Here is a 19,045-nt window from a genome sequence, read left to right on the forward strand (position 1 = left end):
TCACCACTTCTAATCCCTGTGGTCTCTCAAGGTTGCTTGGGTGAAGGGCTGCTCCCCCTCCAGAACGCCCATGTCAGTGAAAAGGGGAAAGACAAAATTCAGCCCAAGTTTGACTCACAGAAAGGCTTTTTTTTTGGGCTGAGTTTCTAATCTTGCTGCCTTAGTTGCCTACCTGTGTAAATGTAGATATGTATTTGTAATATAGATAAACATAAAAACAGCTTGTAAAGCATAGCTATGATAAGCAAAGGTATGCTAGTGAACTTTTTGGTAACTTTTACTCACTATTGCAAACTCTTTGTTGAGGATCATCTGCTCCACCAATGATGACTCATTGTGGAAGAGATGAGGCTGCATGTGACTCCACATATGGGGAAACCACCAAAACTCATCTACAGACCTCAACAGCAGGTCATCACCTTCATCTTCCTCTTCTGTTCCTGCAAAAGAAAGAAAGAAAAAGAAGGGTCATGGAAAAGCAACAGCCCATAATTGTTTTTTAAACACGAGAGAGGCTGCCAGACAACTTAAAGTCCTTGGCCTGGGTGCCTCGCTGTGCTGCACACAGGCTCTAGCACATCACAAAAGGAGTGAGGTGAATTGCCATGGGTGGCAGCTATTTTTTTCTATTCCAGGCATCACGTTCACTGACCGTAATGCTAACACGAATTACTTTTCAAGGGCTGATTGTTGGGCTCTGTAATGCACTAAGAGTACTTAGAAGTTCAGGCTCCCCATGAAGGTGGAGATTGGATGGACTTAAAATCATAGAATGGTTTGGGTTAGAAAGGACCTAAAGGTCCTTAAAAGATCATCGAGTTCCAGCCCCCCTGCCATGTGCAGGGACACCTTCCACTAGCCCAGGTTGCTCAAAGCTTTATCCAGCCTGGCCTTGAAACTTGTACCCACCTGCTTTTGTGCTGCTGGACACTGGGCAGTTGTATCTGGCCAGGGTGGCATCACAGAGAGCTGTGTGACAGGGTCTTGCCACTCCCCTCCCGACCCCACCCTGCCCCATAGCTACCTCACTGTTAGCATCAGTAAATTGAAATCTGATAATTTCTGATAAAGTGTGAAACAAGTTTGCAATAGTTTCAAAATATAATTAGGTGGAAAACGTGAGGTAATGGCAAAGGGGTTGCAAATCTTGTTTCCTATGGTTCAGCATTCAGCTTTTGCCAAGTTTAATCTTGGAAAAAAACCAAACAATAAAAACCCTGTGTTAGTGAAGAGTATCTGCTTCAGGCAGAGGCAAGTATGTGTGGTTATAACAAAGAAAACTTTCCATTTGAGAAATTATACAATGCTACTTCCACCCTCTGCAGGCACACGTCTAGAGTGCTTTTTCAAATTGGAAAGGCAAAGTTACATTTCACTAACTTCCCCCTCAAGTTCCTCAAAAACATTTAATTTATTGTCAACCTTCCTTCTTGTTCCTTGACCATTTAGATGCTTTTACTTAGCTTCAGTCAAAGAAATTATTGCCAAATTCAGTCTACTAATGTGAATATAGATATCTCTCTCTTTACCAAGCCTTTCAATGTTTTGTGAAACTCCCTGGAAGAAAATGTTCCATGGATGTCACTGCTTACTCTTGTGGCACGAGGCAGGAACATACAAAGATGGCTGTTGGGTGCTCCTCAGCTCTTTATTTTTATTTTTCACTTTCGTAATGTTTTTTGAAGAATGCTACTACAGAAGGAGAGCATTGCTTTGAAACCTTCTCGTGGTGTCCCTGAATCACTTTACTCCCCTCTTTGCAGCACTCCCCAAGTTCCAAGCAAGCAGAAAGTTGCTCCTGCTGGTGGGAGTGCTGCTGGAAAAAGAAAACAACCTTGTTTTCCAGGTAATTCTGTATCAAAAACAAAGGACCAATGACTGCTCTTTCTGTGAATGTCTGTGCCTTCAGGCAAAACTTCTGCACAGTGTATCTGTTGAATGAATGCTGTCCTGTTTTTTGGGGTATGTGGTTCACCCAGGCATGTGCAGGGGAAATGTGACAGGACAGAAGAGAAAGGGATGGGAGTCTGTGAAGGCATTGAAGATCTCTTTGGTAACCCAGAAGTAGAAAACTGAAGGTAGGCATGAAGAGAAAAAAGTGGATATTTGAAGTATACAAAGAACTACAATAATTTGACATAAGGTTTAGGTCAAAGTATAATTTAGTGCCTTATTAATATTTGAAGTAGAGCATGGTTCTTGAAATAATTTTATCATTAAAAACTATATTTTAAAATCCTATTTTTCCTACTAATTTCTTTGTACATTTAGATGCAATTAATCAAATTTTGCACTTTTTTTGTACTGTAAAAACAAGATAAACCTGTCACTTTCCAGTTTGAACAAAACCAGCCCCACCCCATAATGGCAAAGCTTAAACAGAAAGACTTGAGCATTTGGTGGTGGTGTTGCTTGTGAGGATAATTTTCTTTACAAGCCTTTAAGAAGAGTGATGTTTGATTTTATAAATTCTTAAGTAGAGTTATTTAAAAAAAAAAATCTCGTGAAAGGGTTTAGTAAAACACTTGGCGAGTGCTTACATTGTTTAAATATTTTTGCCCAATCCCTTATTCAGAGTATTGGAGGCAAACCAGAGGATTTTGAGGATTTGATTTGTTGTACAATCAGCATTCTCTATGTAACTTTCTATCTTCATTTTAATGTGAAATCTGAAAAATGCACTAGGCCTACAATCAAGGATGTGAACATACATCTGCTTTGAGACGCAGTATGCACTTTACACAGGTAATAATTCAAAGCTTGCTTGCACATAATAAATAATCCCACAATTTAAAACCACAACCATAATTTATCAGTCTCTTTTGAGCTCAAAACTGAAACTAAGTTTGAAGTTGCTATCAATAATCTTGTAAGTCTTAAATGCAAATCCTGGGAACATCTTAATTTCTATCGCCACAGCACGAAAAAGTAGAAGGTGTTTGCTAAAACTGCATGACCGATAGTCAGTCTTTGTGAACAACCGTATGTCTGCGATGTGTAGTTTACCAGTGCCATGAAAGGGAATGGTGGTGGTGAGCTGATGAGCAGTAAGGCTGATGTGCCAGCTATTGTGCTTGTGCACGGGCATACCGACTAGAATTGGTACTTGTAGTACAGATGTCAGCAACATCTTCTGATGAAAATGTATAACTGTTTAATCTGCCAACACACTCCCAGGCTCATCTCCCTCCTGTAGCTTTAAAATGATGCAAGTTTTGGAAAGGAGAGCAAAATCACACATTAAGGAAGTCAATAAGACACAGCAGTCGCAGTGCGCTAATAAAACATGTTGAATTTCTGATACTAAAAGCCTCTCTGGGTAAACAAGCCACATTTACAGTAATTAAAGAATACCTTTCCATGTTTTATTTATAATGAGTCAATAAAGTGTATAATGCATGGAGAATAGTTTGAAATCTTTCCGCTAAGGTGATATGACAAAACGCCACCGCCAGCCTGTAAATGAAGTGCTCACTTAAAAACTCAGACGCATCGCTGAGTACCGGCAGCGGCAGGTCCCTTAATGGAGGCAAGGACATGCTTCAGCTCATTAAGTAGTTTTGTGCTGGTTTTGTAAGCCTTGAGAGTCTTAGAAGGATAGGCACACAGGCACGTTTTCCTGTTTTCTCTCTCTACAGCAGTAGCAAATCTGAAACTGGTCAGCGTTAACTGGGCAAGAAGACTTGTGGACTGGCAGGAACTGGCTTCACTAAGGAGCAGCAACAGCACATGGAGCTGTTGGGATTAACAAGGAAAAAACATATTGACAGGTCGGGGGTTTGATTTTGTAGAAAGGCTGCATGTTCTGTGCCAGCCACTCTTCCAGTATATCATAGTACTTGTAATAAACTCTCTTTCTTTACCTCCTCTCCTCCTTGAATTACCTTTCCCTGCAGCGGACACTGCAATGGCTGATACCAGATTTACTCCGTAGGTGGCCACAACCGAGCAACATCCTGCTTTAGAACAGCTCAGAGCCTTGGGCTATTTTTGTTGATTTTGCTGTATGACGTGTGTGTCCAATTAATCTTGAGAAGGAATAACTATACAGGCAGGTCAAGATGAAGTGAGCAGAATACTGGAGGTCTGTCTCCAAAGTTGCTCCCTAATCACAGGTCTGCCACTGGCTTGTTATATGACTCCAGGCAAGTAATTCCATCTCTCTCATTTTTCTCAGGTTCTCCAGCCTATATCTTTAGTCTGTAAGGTTTCCTGGGCAGCAGTTGCTTAGCATTATGTGCTTGCACAAGGGGAAAACAGCCTGGACTTCAAAAGCGACAGTGATATAAATAATTTTGGTTTCCTTCTCACTACTCATCCCTCAGATTCTTCCTCATCTCCCCCTCTCCCAGGCACCTCTGAATTCTCCTAATAGGTGATGAAACAGAGATAGAAGAGGTGGGTAATCTCATCTGCTTGGTGTTCAGATATGGGCAATGTTAAGCACACTGCTACACCTCGGCTGAGAGGAGTGACCTTCATTTATCTGCCTTATTCCACTGCCACCCCATGACCCATTACAGCTGGGACTGGGAAGCTGGAGCGGAGGTGCAGCAAAGTGTTTGGGAGAAGGCAAAGGAGGGAGGCGGGCAGAGAGGGCGTGGAAAGGAGGGCATCGTGCGGTGGAGAAATGGAGCAAAAGAGAGAGAAAAGTGTCATAAGGAGGAGACGTAAAAGGGCCTAATCTTACACAGAAACACGGTGGAAGTATGCATGCAACTTGTTACTGCACAGCATGTGAAAGGAGTGGGGTTTCAATACAAATTTCTTTTCATCTTGTTTTCCTTTTATCATCCCTCCTGCTTTGCACACCACTGAGACAGATTACCTTTACAGTCCTAACAGAATCTTGTGCACCCTGTTCAAATACTTCTGCCTCTTCAGAAGTTATGAGACATGATTTTTTTCGATCTTTCATATTTCGTCACACCTATCATACTGGAAATACCTTAACATGTCTTCTGTGCTGCTGTGTCCTTTGTGGAATTATGGAGATTTTAGCAGCTACTTTGTCCCCTTTATAACCTGAAGACTTACTACCATGTGTCTTTCAGAAGAGCACGAAGGGCATCTTTGTGTTCCTAAGAAGCTCCCCTGTAACCTGCCTTTGCCCCTTTGGACAGTGAATTAGACCCTGGATGCTAAATATAGTGGAGAATGTATTTCCCACTGCTTTACTCAGTCAATGTGTTATTTAAAAAGGGCATGTTTAAAGCTAGGTTTAAAATCCCATCACCTATTTAGCTGCAGCCACCTCAGAGCATGAAGTTCCTTCTTACCTGTATGGTAAAATTTTCCTGAAAATCCAAGGTTGAAGGTAAAATTTGCAACCTGAGTGCGCAGTAAATTTTGAGTCTCTAGTAAAGCCTGAAATAAATAAGAAATTAACATGCATTTAGAAAAATGAATATTAATTTTTGGAGTGCCTAATTTTAAAAATTGTATCTAACTGAGAAGATACAAAAAAGAAGATCCTGTTAAAGGTTTCACAATTTATTTTGGGCTCATTCTTTTTTTAGAAGACCATTACAGTGAGCTTAATTAGTTCTGTTAGAGTTTGATGGTCTAGCAATGCTACTCATAGTACCCTAGTACTAAAATATGTGATGGTTCTGTAACTTGGACCGAGATTCTGTACATTATTTGCAGTGATCTATGGCAGGACTTGAATCCAGCCACTCAGAAGCAGCAATATACTAAATCACTAAGTCACTCATGTTTTGGGTTATTAATGAGGCTTGGTAAAATGCACTTAAAACCCAAAGTGAGATTAGGAGTACTATGTGGCATCCAGATGTGGAGGTGTTAGGATTTACTTACCTGCAGAAACATTTTTATTGTGTCTGAATACCAAATTCAGCCTTAAATTTAAGTGAGCAAAACTCCAAATTTGACCTGTAGCAGAAATACTGTCCGTTTTTCTTATGCCAGAAATTAAATCCCTGTTTATTTTTATTCTCTCTTCCAAGCAAAAGATAAAACCAATCTAAGTGAAATGGAGGAAAAGGGTATCGCTTACAGAAGAAAGAAGCGTAGTCTTGGCTACCTGTCCAGTTTTTCATGGATGTGTTTCCAACCGCCAGTGAAAGAGAAAAGACAGAGTCTCAGCCTGCATGAACTACCTATACTTACTGTTAAGGATGTCAGTTCTGCACTGCTTCTAAAGATAGTCCTTGCTGCACAGATATCTCTCTGCTTTGAATCACCAGCCCACGTAATTTGGATGTGCTTCATATGTAAGATGGATGGTGCGTTTATCTCCCTATTGGTCTTGCCAATGTTGAATGGGTTATAAGCTCTATTTTAATCCATTTTCTGTGTCTCCATTATGTGGCTCTTGAGAACTTTTCCCATTATCTATTAATAACATTTCTATTGATTGAACGGTCATGTTCTTGCACAGTTCAAAGATAAAATGAACACAATGGTTTACACGCAGTCCAAGTCCAGCTAATGTTCCCTCTCATTTGAAGACTACCTTTTGTATGGTCATCAGTAACTTCACTTAACGTTACAGGAAAATAGTTTTACCTTTTTGCTCAGTCCACTGGTCTAATTTACAAAACAACAACAAACTCAACTTGTGACTGTAAACCAAAAGTAGAGTTAGTCCATTGTAAAGGATGAACCCAGGGTTTAAGCAGCTGAGATGCAGACTGATGGCCTCTGCCATCCCAGTCCGGCATGGAGCCAGACAAAGCAGGTCAGGTTTCGGTGGTGTCACGATTTATCACATGCTCTTTGCACTGCAATGAGTTAGGAGGTGCTGTCAGCTCCCGTCAGCCTTTGCTGTAGGCCATTAACTTTAAGAAGTTAATTATGACACATTTGGGCACTATGCATATTGGAGCACAAGTCTCTTCTGCAGCGTCGTTTGCTGACAGGCACTTTCTGAAGAGGCATCGTCTGGGTACCAGGCAGCTCAGGAGTGTCATATAAAAGATTGTCAGGCAGCGTACACCTGCCTTCATTTTTTTTTTTTTTAAATAGAAACGTTTATTGTGTGTCAAGGAAGATGTAAAACAAAGGTAGTGGTTATCAGCTGTAACAGTCACTGAGTAAATTCCTTTCCTTGCTGAAGGAAAAGAATAAAGTAACTTAATGACAGTAAATCTTGTGCTTTAGCATTGGATATTAAGACAGCAGTACAGTTTCCAGCCTATCTTGGCAGATATTTAATAAGTTGATTATTTCAATCCTGTGACAATTTCACATGTGGAACTGTATTTACATGATATGTAACTAAATTTTCATTAAAATGTAAAACGTTAGAGATCAACACCACTGTTAGCTAAGATATTGAAGAAAATCCCCAGGTGGTAAAAACTGGCACTGAACTGACACCATTAAAGTCACAAGCATAGAATCTGTGTCATTATATTTTAGAACATAATTTTCCAAGGTATGCAGAGCATTTGATATGTGTTGAGAAAGACTGATGGGCTGAGCAAAATCAATTCAATTTTCCTTTGAGGAAAGAACACCTCAAGAAATTATCATCACTTAACATATAGCATAAGAAGGTACGTGAAACAAACTTTGCTATATCACTCTGTTTTCTTCCTCTCCAATTGCCCTCACGCTCACTTCTCAATAAGATGACAGAACTGCGGGGTAGGCAGAAGCCTTCCAGCCCAGGTCTCATTAAAAACACAGAGCAAGGATTAAGATGTAAATCCTGTTACCTGCAGTGTGTCAAACATTTTTCTCTGCCTAAAGGGCAGAACTGTCACTCAAACTGGATTTGGCTTGGTCCTAAAGACTTTTTTCATAGCCGTTTCCATATATGCATATAACATTAATATGCAGCTAAACTTCATTTTCATGACCTCACCTAATTTTAATACTAAGAAGATATTGTCAGCTAAGTCAGTCCAATCATATTTTGTCGCCATGTGCTTGTTTGTAAAGGGTAACATCTTCCACATCCTTAATAAAAAATAACAATCTTTTTTTAGGTGATTAGGGTTTGCTTTCCCTATTTTTAATAAGTATATATTCAAACACTATTACTAATCACTCATAGCGCCTTCCCTGGTAATTTTGCACAGCAAACAATGAGAACTGTCTCCTGTTGGTACAGAACCCAACAGCACACAGCACAGGAAAGTGCTGTGCCAGGAGAAGAGCAGACAACTTTCTTCTGTCACCCTTTCCTGTGCTCAAGTGTGGGTGAACCCCTGTGCATTTCCCTGGGTGTTTTGAATGCTGAAGGGATTTATTTATTTTATTCTGAAGGGTTTTGCAGGATGGCAAAGGGCTATGGAAATCATACCCAACACCAGGTGGGAACGCAGCTATTCATCCTCTGCCTGGGTCCTGCCTGTGCCATCTCAAGCTTCCCTTGGCAGCTCTCCTTCCCAGGGGACTCGCCTGTCCCTGGCCCTTCCCCGTCAGCATCCCCACTTTGTCACCTTCACTGAGGGAGAACCTTGGATGCTTGGCTGGTATGCACTGCCCACAACTTCAGCATGAGGGAAATTCGTATAGAGAAATGTGCATTTAAAAAAAAAAAAAAATAAAGGCAAATCTTATTTTGTAGGCAAGTTTGTTGTGGTTTTTTTTTTTTTTTTTTCAGTGTCTTTCAGCAGACCACAGCATTAAGTTCTATCTGTGTGTGTCTTTTGCTCAGAGTCAGTGGGATTACTTTTTTTCTCTGAGTACTGGGGCTTAAAAGAGCTGTAAGTGGAGGAAAGCTTTTTGTATGTGAAAACACAATTAGGATTCCCCATTGAACTCATAGGGGTATATTAAACCAACAGCTGGAGAACGCTGTTTATATATTTTTGGACAGTTACGTAGATCATGCTGAATAATTGTTGTTCTCCAAGGAAAGAACCACGGAATATACCTGCACATGGACAAACAGGCCTGTCTCAGTGCTGGGCTAAGTAAATTGCATTTTTTTTAAGGTAATCTGAGCTGTTCTTTCAAATACAAAAAACTTAATTGCCTGGAATTGCTCATAACTCATGGGTTTCATTTTATTAATTGATTCTTTGCTTTGACAATGAGGTTTCTCTCTGTGACACCCACAAAACATGGTTTCTTCTTTATATTGCATTTACATTCAGCAGTATTTTACATTAATCCATATAATTACCTTTTGTAGATTTGAAGTTGCCGTGTCTTTATTCTTCATAATTGGTGCATCTATTAAGCAGAAGTGGTATTTTCCTGCTATGTCCTTGTTAATTATAACTCTATCCTTCATTTACATAATAAACTTTTTGGGGCAATTTCTGCAGTAACATTTCATGCCTAACAGGAAGCAATTTGCTTTCCTTTATTAAGTACATTAAAACTTCATGCCCCATACATCATTGACTGTAAACATTTGATTCTGCTCAAATTTAATGCACTGAGGCATTTTGCTCTGCCATATTAGGTTTATTTATGTGCTATGTTCTGGATTGTTAGCTGCTAATGAGACTTCAGCTCTTATTGCTCTAAGGCCTGAACACTAACCTCATTTTAATGAGTTCATTATTTGCTGCCTTCTGAATGGAAGACAACAAATTTTCCTTTTAATTAAAGGTCAAAACACCTCTGGCTAAGGAAAGTGAAGAGGTTATCAAATCCTTAGAGAAGGTATAAAAGAATGATTTTTTCTGATTTTCATGCCAAGCATGGGCAGGCCAGACTGAGGTAGAAGGTGTTTCTCTGAGGACCAGAACTCCAAATCTAAGCTAAGTGATAACTACCCTAGAACGTCGTACTAGTGTTCCCAAGACATTGTTAAAAAAATCCCCCAAAACAACAACAACAAACCCAAACAAAAAAAACCCCAAACCCAAAAAAACCAAACCAAACCCTGAAAGCCAGCCAAAGTAATTAAAGAGGCTTTACTCCTAACCCGAAGGTCTGTGTGGATCAATAGTACTGCTAAAGCATGAGCCCTTCTTTGCATGTGCAATGATTTATAGGGTGCAGAGGACAGATGCCAGATTAATTGAGCCAACAAAAACTAATCTCATATTTCTTATTGGGGAAGGTGAGGCAGATGTGATCAATATTGGGGGCTGTTTGTAGGGAGACAGAGGTCTGTGCAACCCTGTGTTTGTGTGTATGTGCATGTAAAGGGGATTGGTGATCCCTATCTTTGAAAATAGAGTGGAAGCTTGAATCCTTTTTTGGTTTGGCTAATTAGAGGAATTCCTATACAGATCCTTGTCCTTTGTCTAGCATTTTTAACCTGGTCACCATCTTAAAGACAGGCTAACATCAGTTCATGTGCCTCTTGTTGGAGAAGCTGCTCACATCTCAGGTAACAGTGTTAGAGATGGGAAGAGTATTTGTGAAAGAAGAGGCCAGTGTCTGTAGGAACAGCTGGTGAAAACTTAAAATCTGGTTTTGGTGGCGATTCCTAGCAGTTTCTGAAATATAGACATTGTTTAGCTTAAAAACTGAAATTGTCAAACTGTCCTTAACAACAGCTCTAAACATTTTTTTATGCAAAACTGAACCAAAATTCCTGCTCCTGCAGGTGTTTCAGGGATTTTCCCACAAGTTGCTGAATGTGTCTGAGAGCATCAGGAGAAGCCTCGGAGGGACCCAAAATTTGCAGGGCTCAACATTACCCCACAATGGAGCAGGAAGCCCAATATTTTATTTGAGCTCCTGGTCTTACACGTGACCTTTCAGAGGCAACTTTGTGAATGTGAATTTTGGGAACCAGCAAAACCCCAAGAACCTGGAGGTTCCCATCTCTGTGTCAGGGATCTCTGTGGTCAGGGTGCTCAGGATCCTCAGTCTATGGGACACTCTACTAGGTAGGTCTGCCCAAGGAAACATGATCCCAAGTTACTCCACAGCCTGTCCATGAGAATTGTGCAATGTGGAGGACAGACGGGAAAGGACATGGTTCTCCACACAGTTTGGAAGGAGATCAACGGAGGCAGGGGAAGCTAGGTATTTCTTCTCTCCAGTGTATCTATAATTTCTGTCATAATGAATTATTGTTCCTAGACTCATTCTAGGAAGCGCCTCTAGTATGGGAGGATGCGCCAGTGACTGGCATCTCAGGGCTACATGGCCAAGGTTACATTGCCCCATCACTGTCTGAGGGATATGACTGAGAATCTTGTCAAAAATAGACTAACTTGCCATTACTCAACATAATCATTCATGGTCTCATCATTCATACCCTAGTGCTGTGTAGTGATTCCACTGCTGCAACAGTTTTTTTTCTTTCATGTGTGTGGGCATAAAATGTATATATACTCACTATTACTATTTATTTATATGTAGTCTTGATATAAAATATATGCAAATATATGAATGTAGATATTCCTTACAGTAAATCTTCCTTTATATATGATATTTATATACACTGCTTAGTAAACAAAATTTTTGCCTGGGACAGGTTGCCCAGAGAGACTGGGGGATTTCTGTCTGTCATATGGGAATCAGACATGAACAAGACCCTGTGCGATCTGATTTGACTTTGAAGTTACCTCTGCTTTGAGCAGGGGCTTAGACTATATCACCTTCAGAAACCCCTTACAATCAAAATTATTTTAAGATTTGATCAAGATTTTCTCTGCATTTTTAACTTCAAGACAGTTTTCTCAAGCTTCTATGAGAAATACTTGCTATTAATACCAGTAAGTCTCTTAATGCATTTATTAATTTTTTGTTCCTAACACCTGTCCTTAATGCTTTTGCAGTTATATAGCTCTGAGACTCATTCCCAAGCTGTTCTCTGCAGCAACTTGCTGGTGGTCTGTGGAAAGTGGGAGGACTACAAAGTAGTATTTTTTCTCTTGTTTTCCAGCTGAAAATTTGTAAAGAAAAAAAGCAAAGAATACTTTCAGCAAGGTTTCTTTCCACTGCAAGCAGCTGCTGCCAGGGTGTGATTTTTGATTGCCTTTTCCCATTCTTGTTCCCTCCCTGAAATCTATGCTAGGAAAAAAATCTGACAGTGCTTGATGTAGTCTTGGCAACCTTCAAATCCAAAGCAATCTTCATAGGACTACCATGAAACAGTAATAATCACAGTACCCATTATAAGGCTGGTGTGAAATAGCTAGTCAGTGTTTTCCTGATAGAAAACCTGCCTTTTTTAGAAAAAGTGATGTCTAGTCTGACATTGCTGACAGAGTCACTGCAAGACCAGGACTCCAGGTCCCTTAGTTTCAGCTTTTGGTTTGGAGCACAACTTTCTGCCGTGAGGGGGACAATCAAATCAGCTGTATCTGCACTTCTTAAAGCCCAACTCAGCGATGAATTTATAAACCCAGTGATTTGTCTGGTGAGGATTTCAGGCCTCTTCACGTGCTTCTAACAGAAATTTCATAAAAAGTTCTTTAACACTGTAGTGTAAGGATTGTAAAGAATTCACATCATTGACTTATTGACTAGATTTTGAAAGAGGTTTGGGGGTTAAATTTAGTGTAATCCTTAATGGGATTTTGAAATGACTTGTACTATTTACCCTATGCCAAAACCGATTGGAATAGCTGCTAACTAGGCCCAGGATCAATGGGCCCTCACAGATTTACACTCCCTCTTAAGGTGTTTTTCTCACAATGCATTTTACAAATGGTGTAATTCCAAGTGCTGGCTGTAGAGCACTCCCCACACCCAGCGAGGAGAGCAACGCTTCGGCCATTGCCCTGCCTTGCTGAGATGGGACTTTACTGCTCCTTCTTCTTGTATTTATTTCTGTGAAGTGCTATGCTCATCTATAGTGCTACATAAATAATTAATAGGAAGGTCTCTGATGGTGGTGAGTACAGCCAGCTCTGACTGCAGATCTATTTTTTATTACAGAGCTATTACTTGAGTCTGTTCAGCATTTCCCTTGAGCAGCTGTCTTAGTGTGAGGTCTGAGAGCATATATGGGTTTGTTTGAAGCAAGGAAACAGTCATGTCCTGCTTTCATGTGATATGTTTATTGCAAATCAAAGAATTTATTTTTCCTTTATGAGTGGAATATGCAGTTTATCAGATCTAGTTCTGCTGCTGTTTCCTAACTCCATCCTAAAGTCAGAAAACTGTCAGGAGCCTAAATGCATTTAATTCAGCACAGAGGAATGCATCTGCTCCAGTAAACATTCAGCTAGTTTCAGCGGAATAAGATGAATGGGGTGATGTTGCACCAAGTTTACTAGCTGCTTGTGACTAACTGGCTAGTAACATCACTTGAGAGTTCAAAAAGTGGCTTTTGGTTAAGTGTTATAGGAGTGATGAGGCTATGACAGTGACAGAGACACCCTGGCAGTGAGAGAGCACCTTGGCCAGCTGCGCGTGTGTGCGTGCAGGCGAATCAATACCAACAGCAACAGTTCAGTTCTTGGAAAAAGGAGTTCATAGCCAACCATCTTGTCCTTGTTAGAAAATCTAGCAACAAAAAGCTCAAATGAAGAGCAAGGGGACGGTCTAGTGGGGCAAAAAGTATAAATTAAAAATAATTAAATAAAATTAAAAATAAAGAGGATTAATAAAAAGCAGGGTTTATATTAACCAGGACCATATACACGAGCCAATGCAATTCCTTCCAATTCTCCAGCAGTACGTGGCTGGGGAAGATCAGAGGCACTAGGCAGGGTGGTGACCAGCCCCAGGACCTGCTGGGGGGACTGTGGGGAAAAAGGCTCCAGCGGTCACCTGTCAGCAGCAATTGCTGCTCTGTGTCAGCGTTGTCTGCAGAGAAGATTTACAGCCTATTTGAGAAATCACTGAGGGTCTTTAATATAAATCACTACTAGTTCTGCAAGATTTTTTAGGAATACTAACTGGATCTGCTGACAAATCCCAAAAATAGAAAAGCCAGCGTGTGCCCAAGCCAAGAAGGGGTGGCAGTTCCCTGGGGTGTGGGGAGGGGAGAGCCCTGCTGCTGGCCAGGGTCCCCCCCATGGGCTGCGTGCAGCAGGGACAGGAGCCTGTGGCACTGGGAGCAATGCAGTGAAGGGGCTTAGAGCTTATTTCTTATCAATTCTGATTTTTGAAAAGCTTAAGCACTATCAGCAAAATAAATCTCTTGAAGAAATGCTCTTCAGGCTTGGGATTCAGGAGCAGGTAATCTGCCAGCTGTAGATGAGGGATTTTTGGTCTAGTTTTTAAAACAAACAACATGATCAGGAATGCTGTCTAATTGAAATAGCTCTCCCAACTTCTTCCAAGGCCACCTGCCCACTCAGCAGAAACTGTGTAAGTATTTTGCTCCCTGAATGAGTTTACAAGCCAGGTACAGGGTCCTTGCAAGGGCATGGCCCCTTCTTCCTTGTTCATAACGTCACAGCAATATCAACATTAGCAACCTCAAAACTAATTGTTTATTATTTGAACTGGAATTTAATGGCTGTAGTTTTCTGGAAAGGGACTGGAGAATCTACATGATGTCCATCAACCTTTCCTCTTCCTGTTGCTGCAGACCATGCTGGAAAATATGCTGAAGTGTGAGATTCCTCCCTTCAGAGGTTGTGTGGTCCCTAGAGAGCCCTGGCTCCCCTGCTCCCTACGGCTGCAGGTCTGCTTGGCCAGTACAAGAAGAGGTGCTTCTCGTGTCTCGCCCCATGTCAATGTCTTCAGGAGGAGTTTGTCCGTCTGTAATTCAGTTGGAGTGCTAGCATGAGAGAGGCCAGAAAGGCAGAGGCAGAACCATCATCTAGCTCCGATCAATCTCACACACACACAAAAAAATTAAAATAAGTATTGAACAGGAAACCATCTTAAGGCTTTAAAGGGACAACAGCAAGATTAAAATAGTATGCTAATAAAAAATTCATGTTCAGCGATTGCAATCATGTTGCAGCATATTGCAGTGAACAGTCGTGGTGCGGCATGTCACTAATAGTAAAACACATAGACTGCTATTTACAGTTCCTCTCAAGGAATGTTTAGATCATGCCAAACAAAGATCAAAGTCTCCCCTTCTTTGGCACAACACAAATACATAGTAAAGGACACGTAACACAAACAACTGCATTTGCTTCTAGCTGTATATGCTACCCTTCTTTCTCTTGTTTCTTGGTTGTTGAGAATTGCTTCTTTAAGCAAAAAAACACCGACAACAAAAAAAACCCCATCCTGTTATATGTGGGCACTCAGTTGTTATGAATTATTTAAGGACTGGACTAATGGAGGCTACTGTATTTATCTTTTTTAATTTATGGATTTGTACTAAGGTTTAATCAGAGTGGTTTTCTGCTGCTTTACTGCCTTTGGAAATAATTTACTTGGGTAACCTTGTCATAAAAATAAAAATTCCTTAAAATTAGCATTATGGACTTTTATCTCAAAATTCTGAACTCCTACAAGCAATCTCAAATTTCTACATTAAATTTACTGCTTAAGACTTGACTGATATTATATGCTTTGTGGTGGAAGTAGGCTTTTTTTTTTTTTTAAACACCCATTCAATGATATAGGAGAGATTGGAACAGCGATGATATGTTCAAAATTCAGGTCTGTCCTTCAGTTTTCAGAATGGGTGTGTTTGTGTGATGATGGGCGTAAGTATTGGCTTCTAAGAGGGTGTCTCCATATGTTTGAATTAAGGGTTTCTAAAGCTTTCGGGTTTGCTAATTTCTAATTTCTCTGTTCCTGTTCCTGCTGTCAGTGGAAAAAAAAACAATGTCCAAAAATATCCAAATGCAGAAGGACAGAGGAGAAACACGGCTCTCTTGGGCAATTTTTTGTCTGTGAGCAAGTGTTTTTAAACTCATACTTTCCCTGTGCAGACTTTTCTAATTTTATTGTCTTTCTTACCTTTAATGGCTATTTTTCCTTATAACCCCTTCTAAAGTTGGTAACGGGAATCTCAAATTGTTCACTCAAATCACTTCGCTGTACCTTTGACATCACTTCTAGCACCTATACACCAGATGTGTCTGTGGTCTGTTTTGGTGGTGTGGTTTGTTTTTTTTTTGGTGTTGTTTTTTTGTTTGTTTGTTTGTTTGTTTTTTTGCCTTTGCAAGTCTGTCCATTGCCACCCTGTCTGCAAAAATGAGAAACCAGGGAGGTTAAGTCAATGGGATACTGAGGAGAACCAACTTCAGCACAGAGCAGCTGCTGGGCAGGCACAGTGCTTCTGCCTTCTGCAAGCAGCTCCAGAAACCCAAGTCCCTGTGGACTCCCTAAACACCAGTGGCTGTGCTGAGGTACTCCCAGAAGTTTTGGAGATAGATGGGAACACGAAGACATACGGCACTTGCAAGTACCACATCTGTATCACACCTCTCCTTTCCATTTACTTCCAATGATCCAGGAATGCTTCTATTTTACAGAAATCCCAAATTGTAGTTAATCAGTCCGTTAGTTTTATAGGTCCCCTTTTATCCTCAATGGATTGCAATTAGGCATCTGGCTGCAGTCTGTAAAAGTGTAACTGTGCTACAACTGGAGCCCCTAAAATTGAGCAGGTTCAGAGAAATCTGCCAAAGCAACGTTTTAATTTTGTTGTCAAGCAAAAGGATGCCTCTCTAGGAACCTCCTATCACCCAGATTTCCCTGTCAGTGCTGTGGAGACTTCCACATTTTTGTCAGTTATTCCGAAAACTGGAGTTTTCAAAATCTTGATGGGTAAGGTTGTGCTTTAAAAATCACTAGGATTAAGTGTTACTTTTTGATACTCCTGAGATGTTTGATACTTCTGCAGAAGAGCTTAACTTTTTTGACCCTTCTTTGTTTTCACATGATGCTGTCTTGCATTATCTACGAAGCTCACTTCAGTGCTTTGATAGTTTTAACTGGAATGGGAAGTTTCTGTAAAATGAAATGGGAATCACAAGGCATATGTTCTTGTTTTATGCCACACTCATCTCTTTTATCAGAGGTCAGACTGCTTCTGCCACCCCACATCCTTCAAGTTTAGAGTAGAGGGAGATAAAGCTTCTTTTGTCCTTGAGGGTGAGTTCAAAATCCCTCTGTCCCAGAAAATCCTCCAGCTTACCACTGCTTGATTATCATTCCCAGTACTAGAAGACAGTGTAGTAGGCTGTCCAGAGAAGGAAGCTGGAAGATCCAAAGCAAAATGGCAATGCCTGTGGTAAGTTTCTACTTAATTCTCTCAAACAGAAACAACACAGGTCAGTATGTTTTTCAATAAAATCAAGCCAGATCACCAAACAAAGACGAAAAATTTAAAAGCAACAATTTCAGAGGTTCCAGTAGGTTACTTTGTCATAAGACTTAATCACTTTAGGTAAAATTGAGAAGGAATCTCTCTAAGAACCAGAGGAAATCGTTCAGGTCATAGATGTATAGTCACAAAGTATCACCATACCTTTCCAAAAAGTGGGAAAATTATACCAGGAGCAACACTGAAGTACTGCTCTTCTTCAGCTCACTCTGGATTAGACAATTTGGAAAAAGGAAAATATCACCCCTCCTTCTACTGAGAAATTCAAGTGGTACGATGTAAATTTCGAGAGGTACAAAGAATTATTTCAGTGCTTCCAGTGATGGTCGAGGAAGGAAACTTCTGAAAGCAGTGAGTTCTTCTGCCTGGCACCTCAACCAAAGGCAGATTCAGGGGCAGCAGATAAGCCCAGGCTTCTGCTGGTTGTGACAGATGAAGCTGGATGAGTTTCTGTGCCTTGTGTTATTTAGGATGTCACACCAAATTATCCCAACAGTCCCTTCTGGCCTTCCCAGCTTAACCTTGCGTAAGCGCTCAGGGCAAACCAGCCCGTCCCAAGCCCCCTGAGCGGGGAAGAGGACCCGGTGGCTTGCCAGGCTCTGGAGGAGACCCTGAGCAAGAAGAGTGGCTGCTCCCTCGCCCTATTAGTGAGAATTCCCCTGGCAGGGAATTTCAGCCATCAGCGAGAAAAAGAGATTTTGTGTGAATTTCCTACTGCCTGATGGAGATCCCTTTCTAGACCCTGCTAAATCATTCTTGACAGGGATGACTTATCCCTAGGGCTCCTAAAGCTGTGTCTGACAAGCAACCTTTTTTGGTATTGGAATGCATTGAATTTCCCCAAGCATCGTGCATCTTTGAAGTATTTCCTATTAGAAAAGTATGCTGACACTCTCTTCAAGGTCCTCATCCCTGCTTTATTAAATTACACAGGATGAATGGTGTGTTATGCCGTAAGTACACAAAGTGAATTATTTGGAAGGAAGAGTAAACATTTCCAGCAAGCATTTTTTAATCAGAGAATGTTTACTGATGTCTTTTACGACATGTTTTCTTGACTGCTTGGAAGAGATCTGTATTTGAATGGGAAAATAAATTTGAAATTTCTTATTCTTTTCCCCAAGTTACCATTTCTATGAGAACACATTCCTGGGTTATATAGAACCTTCCACAGGTAATAGGTTTTGGTGAGAGATTTGGACCACACCGGAGAGGAAGGACATGTCTTCCAGGCATAATAATGTCTGATGACAGTAATAATAGAACAAAAATTAGTGTTTCTAATATTTGTGACCCTTTTGTCTCACAGCATTTGAAATTTTTGGTTTGGTTTTGTTTGTTATTAGTTGTTTTTTTTTAAATTCCTGTTTCAAAGACGTTTTATGCATTTAGGTGGCAAGGTGAAAATGGCATTACTCAGCCAGTTAACTTTTAAATCTAGTTGCATTTAAATTCAGTCATTATAGTTAGTATTTTTCTCTCTAAATATTCCCATTGAAAACTGTGTAGCTACTTGGAGTGTAAAGTATGGATCCACGTAAATTAGGATCATTAAACTGAGAAAAATGCTTTCAGCAAAGTATCTAGCTTTTAATTATAGGTGTTACACTAAATTTCGACTCATTTCTGAAGTGAGAGGTTCTATTACTCTCCTACCTGTGGGGGAGGGCCATAATTTTATTTTATGTGGGAATAGCTGTTTAAAAATTATAAATACTAGATTGTTCGGATGGGTTTTACTTGGCTAACGCTCTGCTACTCAAATGGGATTGTGTGACAAGGTGTACATTCAAATTACGAAAAGAATTTGCAACTGTAAGATGAGAATGATAGGTGGATTTTTCCACTGTAGAAAATCCTCCTTACTCCTCAAGCTCTTCTCTGGGCTCTGCTTTCCCCCTTCTTTGCCCATTCTCTCCTCCACCTCGAACCATTCCCGCCTGGGGCTCTAACACCAGC

The 19,045-nt window shown here is 40.5% G+C and overlaps 1 protein-coding gene across 1 annotated transcript in view; it reads right to left on the bottom strand.

Annotated features, from left to right (window-relative positions):
* Positions 1-285: 285 nt before the first annotated feature.
* Positions 286-19,045, bottom strand: part of LOC104466656 (bifunctional heparan sulfate N-deacetylase/N-sulfotransferase 4-like) — a gene marked incomplete at its 3' end in the record, with an annotated part of 32,958 nt that continues 14,198 nt past the window's right edge. The window contains exons 2-3 of the mRNA XM_010080166.1: positions 5,280-5,367; positions 286-440 (exon numbers count right to left, since the gene is read on the bottom strand). Coding sequence (XP_010078468.1) covers positions 286-440; positions 5,280-5,367 — 243 coding nt within the window. The remainder of the gene's footprint in view (positions 441-5,279; positions 5,368-19,045) is intronic.

Source organism: Pterocles gutturalis, unplaced genomic scaffold (genome assembly GCF_000699245.1).
Source record: "Pterocles gutturalis isolate BGI_N339 unplaced genomic scaffold, ASM69924v1 scaffold2059, whole genome shotgun sequence".
Classification (NCBI taxonomy): Eukaryota; Metazoa; Chordata; class Aves; order Pterocliformes; family Pteroclidae; genus Pterocles; species Pterocles gutturalis.